Genomic DNA, 9,946 nt, shown 5'->3' on the forward strand with positions numbered 1-9,946 from the left:
ATCACGAGTAAGATTGACAAAAATGGTCAGAGTAGGAAAAACACTTAAACAAAATTGTTGAATATTGGGAAGATTTTAAAATCGCTGAAAAAGTGTGTCTATTTCCGTAAGGCAAGGCTTGATTGAGGAAATATCGGGTTCTGCAAATATTTGTTATGGACTTGTTGAAAATTCTGTAATTTCAATTTACGAGAACCTAAAACTTAACATAGAGTTCGAAAAGATCTTTCTTTTGATGATGTTATCTGAAGAGGACTCTCTTTGGCACTGTCCCCTGATACTCCTATTTTATTGCTTTGTGCTTGCGAGTGGTTATATGAACGTAATATAAATTAGGCAATCAAATTTAAGTAATTATTTATAATTAACAGTAATATATTTCTTTATTTTCTTAGATTAACTAAAAATACAGATAATATAAAGAATGGTTTACAATAAAATATATCTACTATTAATGTTGAACCAATGGACCCCAAAACATTTTCGATATCTTACGTTCGTTCTCCGTAAGGAAATATTGTCGTCCGAGATGAACGAATTCATTTAGTGATAGCTGACCATCACCATTTCTATCGATTACAGCAAAGGATATAGCCGCGTCCTCATCAGTGAGTCCAAGACAACGGAAGAATAATTTGTATTGATCCAGATTCAAGTTACCAGTGTGATCAATATCGACTGCCTTAAAGATGTACGGAAGAAATCTTCCAATTTTGTTCACTAATTCCCTATCGTTGAGTTTATGATGTACTTCAGTTAAAAATTGTTCGGCAGTAATAAGATTGTACGGATTTATTTCACCCCATTGTTCTTCCCAAGTTTGCTGTTTACAAAACAATTATGTTAAGATTTAATGATAAGAAATAGAATGAGTATTCACAACTTACTTTCATAACTTCGAGGAACTCTGCAGACATTTCTGGGGATAAGTTGCCTACATCAGTGAATCTTTTAGCGAGCAGACTGTAATCATCAAATGAAATGACACCGTCACGATTAACATCCAAAATTTTATGAAGGGTCCGCATTTTTCGGCGCCAAAATTCACTTTCTCCCTGAAAATTAAGTATACATACGTTATATTGTTTAAAAGTTATTGTTTGTTAATATAATTCTGTACTTACTCTTTGTGAATTTCTTATTTGTCTTAGGTTTTTCTTATGGGACGACTCTTCATCTGAATCCGAATCGGAATCTGAATCTGACTCCAGGTCATGTGAATAAATTGGTTTAGAGCTTTTCGAATATTGTCGGACTGCGTTAGTTAGAGTATCATTTTGGCTATGAATAATCTTCAGCAATGAGAACATCTATAAAACAACAATTAATAATAATAATAATTAGAGCAAAATACAATTCATATATGTAGTTAAATTTAAGTGGATATATTTCATTGTTCATTTGTTATAAACAAGTATCTGACTTCAGAAATGCTACTTCTATAATAGGTATTAATAAAACATTGGATCGTTATAATTTTTAAATAAATCGTATCGAAATAATTATCGTATGTAACGGGTTATCCATTTTGCGGTTTCAAAAGCATAGGGCCCGAATTCAACATCCGTCAAATTAAGTTGTTAAACCATTTTTTTTAAAATTAAAAGTCTGTCATTTACGAAAATGGATCGTTTAACTATCGGACAACGCATACACTGTGTTAAAACCTACATACTACAAAAACGGTGATTCTGCCCCAGCCACATACTGTGCTTTAAGAGGAAAGAAATTAGCAAAATTGTGAAGAAATTTAAAGAGATTGGATTGGTTACAGATGTTGAAAGGCCTGTGCATCATCGTTTCGTTTGTTCACTGAAAATATCGCTGTAAGTAAGTGTTAGTGTTGCCAAAGACCAAATGTGTCGATTCCTCGTCGTTCTCAGGAATGAGGGCTGTCTTACGTTACATTATGGATTACTATTTGGGTTTCTGAGAATCCTCAAGTAATTGAAGAGAAGCCATTACGTCTACAAAAAGTCACTGTTTGGTGCGGTCTTTGGTACGGACGTGTGATTAGAACTTACTTCGTCGAAAACGGCAATAGAAAGACTGTCACCGTCAATAAGTGGTCGAAATTACATCAATAGAATCGATGCTTGCAACGCGTTTTAGTCGTTTATGTAGTGTAGGGTTTCACACATAATTTGAACGGTCATATTTTTTAATAAAAAAGACCCACACTGATAACTTCCTATCCCGTCTGTCGATTTGTCTTGCTTAAAAGTTTGTCTATATGTACTGGAACTCGTATCAATTTTTACCAAATTTGCGTTCTAAAAACGGACTGTTAGATTTTTATATAAAAATTATTGAATATCGAAAACAATATTTTCTGTGAAATAAAATAAGTTTGAAACCAATATTTTTAATTTTTGAAAAGCTATTCGAGTCGAAAGTAAATGTTTACCAAATTTTAGTATTTTTTTTTTTAGAGTTTTATTTTTTGTAAAAAAAACTGTCAATTTGATTTTTTTTCAAAATTTTATCGAATGTCGAAAACAATATTTCTTATCAGATAAATTTTTGCAAAGATATTTGATTCGGAAATCAATTTTTACCAACTTTTTTTTATTTTTTTAATTTTTTGTACAAAAACTGTCGTTTCGATTTTTTTAAAATTTTACTGAATGTTAACAACAATATTTTTTGAAAGATGAAAGAAGTTTCAAGCCAATATCTACAATTTTTGAAAAGATATTTGAGTTGAAAATTAATTTTTACCAACTTTTATACATTTTTTTTTAAGTTTTTATTTTTTGTAAAAAAATCTGTCAATTCGATTCTTCTCAAAACTTTATCAGATATCAAAAATATTATTCTTCGTTGCACAAAATTTTAGTAGTAAAATTATGGAGATGAACATTTTTTTTGATTTATAAAAAAAAACCGTTAAATAGTTTTTTTTTTCAAAAAATATACTTTTTTGATATCACGTTACAATTTATTATATAAAATTTAATTCAAGTCTCTAGCGTTTTTGGTTCGCAAGATTTTTAGGGTTAACCAAAATTTTCACCTTTTTTCAAACTGCTATGGTAAAAAAAACACCCACGCAATTTTCTTGAGAGCCCTTTCTGCATCTTCCTGCCTTATTATCTGTATAACAACATTTATTTTAAATCGATATATCTTCTGGTTCTTGAGCTATGGACGACGAAAAAAACGTCGCGAACGTACAGACAGACCTATCTCTACTTAAATCTTTCTAAAAATCTTTTATTTCGACTCTAGGAACCTTGAAAAGTCGAAAATCCGACCCATTACAAAACTTCACCTTTGAGTAAATAAACATAAAATCAGGGATTAAAAATAAAAATCCTCAGGTTATGCTCAACTTTAACTGAACTTAAACGTCATTGACGTTTTCGATTACAGCAAAGGATATAGCCTTTCCATGGCTTTGTTAAAATTGGTTAGGTAGATTTTGAGATACCTTATTGACCGAGTTGGATACCTTAATGAAACAAACTTTCAGCTCTTCACAAAAAGCAGACAGACATTTAGATTTCGTGTTACAAGATTATTGAGGAATAACATTTATTATAGATAGCTTCAATTCAACCGATTTTTACCAAAAACATATACATAAATAGATTAAAAATTCATCTTCGGGTTCGTTTAAATTTAATTGTTTAAATCAGCAGTTATGCCTTCGGATTCCTTTTTTGTTGTTTCCTGTTTTGGATTAGCTGTTCCTTTACAGGTAAAGCATTAACAAAAAGGTATTTGTGTAAGATTAAATGCAGTCAATTTTTTTAAGTTGATAAACTTTGGTTTTTAAAATCTGGAGTTGACGATGACAAATTCAGGGAAAACTAAAAATCGAAATCGATTTAGAAAATTCTCTCGCTGGTTGATTTCAACTTCGAGTAAATAAAATGGTTCTTAATTAATATTCTAAGCGGATAAGAACAAATTGATGCAGAACTTTGACTGACCAAAACCGTTATTGAAATTAAGTAGTCAGTTTTTCCATGGCTGCGTTTATGTTCATTTATTTATTCATATAAGATTTACAATTTATTAAATAAACTTAAGTCAATAAGTTATAAATAAATAAAATATGTGATTAATTCATCATACATAATCAAAATATAAAATCAATTGAAATGAAAATACTGTAGTAGTTTATTTTTCAAAGAAGATCTAATTAATTCAGTACAAAATTAAAAATCAGTACAATTTAAAATTAAGTTAGTTTTTTGACACAGCGGGTTATTGGTTCATTTTTCGCGTAATTAACTCTGTGTTCATCTTCTCTAAACAAACAACTTTTTCGAAGTTGTCGCGTGGAGCATACAAATTTATTAAAGACAATGAAAAAGGGAATTTGATATGATATGATAAAATATCACTTATAAACATCAAAGAAAACATTTTACGGGTATTTTCAAGTGATTGAATAGCTAAAAGTTGGCATCTAGTTTTGTATGATGGAGTTTCGATGTTCCACCCAAATTTTGTAAACTTTTTTTTGACAATTTCAATTCTCTTAGATTGAATGTTATAAAAAGGGTTCTAGATTACACAACAGTATTCCAAGATTGATCTTTGAGGTAAACAGCGATTTAAGAGTAAAAGGGTCTTTTAAGTCTTTGCTATTGCGTTTGATAACACCGAGAATTGAATTTGCTTTGGATACACTAAATTCAATGTACTTTATAAATTTAAGTTTAGGCTCAAAAACTACACCAATATCTTGAACTTGATTCTTAATTTTGTATTCAAAGATGATTTCAGAAAAGTTGCGGCAAAAAGAAAAACATTGACATTTAGCGACATTTAAATAAAATTGGTTTTTGGTGCACCATTGGGATAGTTTTGAAATATCGTCTTGTAAAATATGACAGTCATTGATAGATTTTATGCAACGAAAAACCTTCAAATCATCAGCGAAAAGAAGTTGATGAATTGAGGAAAATACTAGGTAAATCATTTGTAAAATTTAGGAAAATAAGGGGTCCAAGATGGCTTATCCTGGTTAGGTGGATTTTGAGATACCTTATTGATCGAGTTGGAAACCAACATTAAGATAGCTTGACAAAAACTAAAAACAACTTTCAAATCTTCACAAAAAGCACTTGATTTTTGCCATAAGCATACAAATTTAGAATAAATTTTCGGGCCTTCAAATTCAATTATATGTTAAATCAGCAGTTGTGTCAGATACCCACTTATGTATATCAGAAATTGCCAATCTCGTGTTGGATAGATTATCTTGGATAGGTGGATTTTTAGATACCTTGTTGAATGAGTTGGATAGCTCTATTGAGAAAACTGTCAAAAAATAAAAACAACTTTCAGCTGTTCATAAAATGCCGAGAAACATTTAAGTTTCAAAGTCAAAATTGTTGTAAGATAAAACATTTAATGGATAATTCAACTGATTCGTCGGATGATGGTGAATTGATAGGTGCGAGATAATCTGTAATCTATGTACATTTCACTCTTAGCTCAAGTGGAATTCTATACGATTAATAATTTTCTTCGAAATATCAGGTTTTAAACGATTAACGTTTAACAGAAAACTATCTTAAAAGAAAATAGATCTTAATTAACTTCTAAAATTTGGAGGCAAATAGCATCTTCATCGTCTGTTAAGTACAGAACATCCTCAATTACAACTTCAACTAACATTTTGTATCTTTTTGTTTACTAACAAATACAAAAAGGTAAAATCAATTTTCAAATTTCTTTAAATTTAACCATGTGCTGAATGTGCTGTTCTGTCAGATACCTACATACCCCTAGAAATTCTTGGATACCTTTGGATTCCTTTTTGACAGCTTAGTTTCTTTTTGATTAGCTGTTATTTGACACGTCAAACACTAACAAAAAGGTATCCGGATACCCTATCTGTCCGAGATTGAACACAGCCATTGTTGGATACCTTTGTTCCTTTAAACGAAAACACTAACAAAAACGTATCCGGATACCTTATCTGTCTGAGATAAAACGAAATCCATTTCTTCTAAGTTGGAGTTGAAAATCTTGAGTTGAGGATGACAAATTCGGGAGACGAAAATTAAAATCGAAAATATTTTTTTCGCAGGTTGATTTCACTCTTACTAGGGTAAAGTCGAGGAGGATTGGACACGTGGGAGGAATTGACATCAGGACTTTTCTAAAAAAGTGTAGACATTGGCAGCACTTTAGTTATGAAAAAACGAAGATAGTTACGATTGATTTGAGCTACCAACAAATTATAACTGTGATCTGATCATTGTGGTTGTGTGAAATAGAAAGAATAATTGTTTTTGAGTCCATTTGATGTAATATTTGAGATAACTAAACTAATTGCAGTTTCGGTAGTAAGTAGTTTTAGTTATTTAAAGTGAAATTTACAACACGTGGATCTGTTTGTAAATAATATTATACTATAAATATTGGTGAGCAACAACTCTTTATTTTTTTTTAAATTATTTTCCAAAAGTCAACTGAAAGGAGGTTTTGACACGAATCATCCTTCAAGGAAGGAGGAATTGACATTTCGAAAGACATTAGATAAAAGGTTGTAACTTTCGAAAACATATTTATAAGGACAAATTAATGATGGTTCTTTCTTGCTTAAACAAACAGTTAAACTTATGCAAAACTTTTAAATTTGAAATTACACGAAATATTTAAAAAATATTGTTAACCTGTCGAATCCTCCTATATACATAGAACAAAATAATTTATCTCCCTTCTCTTATTTTATTTCGATACTCTGGACAATTTTGAAGTTTTAGCATACACAAAATTAATGTATTATAATAATGACAAATTTATAATGCTCATGAACCACCAAAAGGAACCTTTAAACAAAACGAATAATTTAAAGATAAAAAACCTTTTATAAATCCTAATCGCAACATAACGAAACAATAACGAAGAATTTCTAACAATAATTTAAAATAAAAGCTATAACATTTTGGTAAAACAAACCATTTATAAATAATATTGTGACCTCTATATTGTTGTTGTTAATTATAAACAAATATTTCTTAGTCAGTGGTTAAACAATTGTTGCAAAAAAAACAGCTGTTACAATAAAAGGTCTTAAGTTAACTTAATATTTGCATTCTTTTATATACACCACCAAACTTCCATTAACCACATTTTTTTATTGTCTAATTCTTAAATCCCTCACATTGATGAAAATGGTCACAACATCTCAAAGACACAGCCAGCCCTTTCTTATCCAAACTTGAAGAAAACACTGAGTCATCGTAAGCATTGAAAAACAATTTAAAACGCCGAAAATGCAACCGAAACAAGTAAAACAACAAAAATCAACAACCCAAGATCCAATATCTACCTACCATAAACAAAAGCCAAGCCAGTAGCCCTATAGCTAGCCCAAAAATCATAAAAAATAATGGAACAAATCCGAAATGTTGATTTTTGGGAACGTGGTATATCTTTATCAATAACTACACATACAAACAACATCACCAAACAAATTTAATTTCTTATGTAAGTACGTATGTATGTGTGTCACTGTTGCCAAATTAAATTTTGGGTCCAAAAATTGAAAATAAAATTTAGTTCAAAATGTTCAAATTATTGAAGTCTGAAGAAGCTACAAGATCACTCTGTTTCTTACCCTGATCTTTTGGTTTGTTTTGGAAGTAGGAGGGATTTGTAAGTAAATATGTTTAAACTATCCTATCTTCTTTTTATGTTTTGTAAAAAGACAAGAAGCGAAAGCCTTGAAAGTACGTTAGAAATTATTTAAGAACACAATTTTGAGTTTTTCAATCATCTGCCAATAAATTATGTATTTATCAAAGAAAAATTTAAGACATTAATCGTGTTTAGTATTTTTTTGAATATTGTCATTGTTACGAATTATTGCAATTTATTACAATCATTTAGAAATGACAAAAGTTAAAAACTGTTGATCTGTCAAACTAAAATATCAAAATTGAACAAAATTGTATACAAAATTTTAAATCACAAAAGGAATAACCACAGAAAAATATCAGCTTTCAGCTTAGAAAAAAATGATGCGATAAAATACATTTTCTTAAACAAATGCTCAGGTTTTTTTGACAAAAGGATGAAAAGCAAAGGGAGACACCAACAAGAAAACTTTGGTTAGTGAACATTTAAGGTTTCATTTAGATGGAAAATGGCTTTTAAATTAATTGTTTTAGTCCAAGACGAGAAAAAACTTGTTTGTAAACAAATCATTCAATTTGACAGTTCAAACATCATTTGACACTTTAACAATGAGTTTAAGAACGCTAAGATGACGTCGAACGACAATATTTACCGATTGTAAACAATAGTTACAAAAAGAACAGACGTAATGTAATGCAGTGTGTCAAATTAGTACACATGCACATCACAGCATACAAAAGCTTTTATCTAAAGTAAATTAAAAGTATTCAATTTCAATTAAAACAATGATCAAATATCGTTACAAATGGCCAAAGTGGCAACCGTAATGTAATATATTCATGTACGAAAAAAAAATAGAAGTTTGACAACATTTACACGTGGAATACATAACCGCCTTTCATTTGAATCTATTATTTAAATTCGTCTACCGATAAAACCTAAACCATGTTGTTTATGTTAGTTCAACGATCTCTGCAACTTATCTGAGGTGTTTAAGAAATGTATCCTAAGTTTTAAGATTTATCATCTTCTTTTTTTATTTTTTTTTAAATTAATGTCTTACTCTTATTTCACTTTTCATAATCCTTTTATTGAACATTCCAAAAGATCCGGTAACATTTTTGGGATTGATGAGTTCGCGAGAAGTCCTCAAAATATTTAATCTTACAAACGACAGAGCCATTTTTTTCCAAAATGTAACGAATATTAAAATAGTTTTGAATTCTTCAGTTAATTTTTAGTGTTTACTTATATAATATATTTGAAAATAAATTCAAAATCACTTTTTAACACCCAAAATATTATTTTGTGTTTACACTTGTCCTTGTAAGTTTTGAAATCGAACTAAAACTATATTCAAATTTACAAAGTTTGATATTCACAAAAATCCAACCGATCGCTATCGCAGAGAATTCTTAATGGAAATTTGGAATCCGAATACCCCACGTCATTATCTCTTGAAAAGAAATGTATATAATATACACAGTTGTGGTTATAGAATTAAGTCACAATACGAACAAAAACATAATAATATTATGTTTCTTCCATCAAGTTGGATTTCTCTTCTTTAACGATCATTTACGACTGTTGTTTATGTGAGAAAAATAAAATTCAATCGAAAAATAATGTTATGGGGGTTTCATTGGCTAAGATAAATCAATTTATTCTTGACGTAGAACTGTCAAAAAAATTCTGTTCATGCTTTCTGTGGGACAAAATAAATGGAATTATTTTCGATTTAAGATCAAATCATCTTAGCTGGGAACGTGACAGGTCTATGCGGTTACCAGTTACTTTAATAGAATGACAACAAAATAAAACAATTTCAATCGTGTTCCATGCGCCACAAAAAATCAATTTTTCAAGGAAATCTGTATTTGCAATCTAAGTTTTTGTAAGTAGATAAAAAAACTAAACCATTCAGTTCATTTCAGTTTATTTTATTATTAACTTTCAATCGGGATAAATATTTTCAAATGTAACTGTTTCTTAATTTTTACAGAAGTTTAACTGGAAATTTGATAATTAGTAATACAGTACTAAAATGGACAAAATTAAAATTCAATTGCAGGTGAAAAATCATCTGGATCTGCACTTAATCTTAAAGTTTTCTCAAGGTTTCTCAAGGTTCACGTGTTCTATATTATTATGTTATGATGTTTGTAAGAATTGAGGATGATAACTAGGTTCAGGAAAGCGGATGGTTCCTGACATCGGTATTGGTATAAATTACAGACCAAATAAAGATGAAGAGATATCGAAACAAATCATAAGAAAGTGAATTAAGAACATGGCGCAACAGTCCGTAGAGAACCAGGGCCTAGTGACTTACAACTCT

At 29.8% G+C, this 9,946-nt stretch overlaps 1 protein-coding gene across 1 annotated transcript; it reads right to left on the reverse strand.

Moving 5' to 3' along the window:
• Positions 1-354: 354 nt before the first annotated feature.
• Positions 355-9,010, reverse strand: LOC129940986 (sarcoplasmic calcium-binding protein). Its single transcript, XM_056049521.1, has 4 exons — positions 8,672-9,010; positions 1,125-1,310; positions 888-1,055; positions 355-823 (listed from the first exon to the last, which is right to left on the reverse strand). The coding sequence occupies exons 1-4, from the start codon at positions 8,789-8,791 to the stop codon at positions 452-454; spliced, it is 846 nt and encodes a 281-aa protein (XP_055905496.1). The 5' UTR covers positions 8,792-9,010; the 3' UTR covers positions 355-451.
• Between the last annotated feature and the right edge of the window lie 936 nt (positions 9,011-9,946).

The sequence above is a fragment of the Eupeodes corollae genome, chromosome 1 (genome assembly GCF_945859685.1).
Source record: "Eupeodes corollae chromosome 1, idEupCoro1.1, whole genome shotgun sequence".
NCBI lineage: Eukaryota > Metazoa > Arthropoda > Insecta > Diptera > Syrphidae > Eupeodes > Eupeodes corollae.

Coding starts and splice junctions, on each gene's coding strand:
- LOC129940986 (XM_056049521.1), bottom strand. CDS start 8,791: ATGGCTCTGTCGTTTGTAAGATTAAATATTTTGAGGACTTCTCGCGAA. Junction 1,311..8,671: donor TTATGAAAAGTGAAATAAGA/GTAAGACATTAA, acceptor GTTGTTTTATAG/ATGTTCTCATTGCTGAAGAT. Junction 1,056..1,124: donor AAATAAGAAATTCACAAAGA/GTAAGTACAGAA, acceptor CTTAATTTTCAG/GGAGAAAGTGAATTTTGGCG.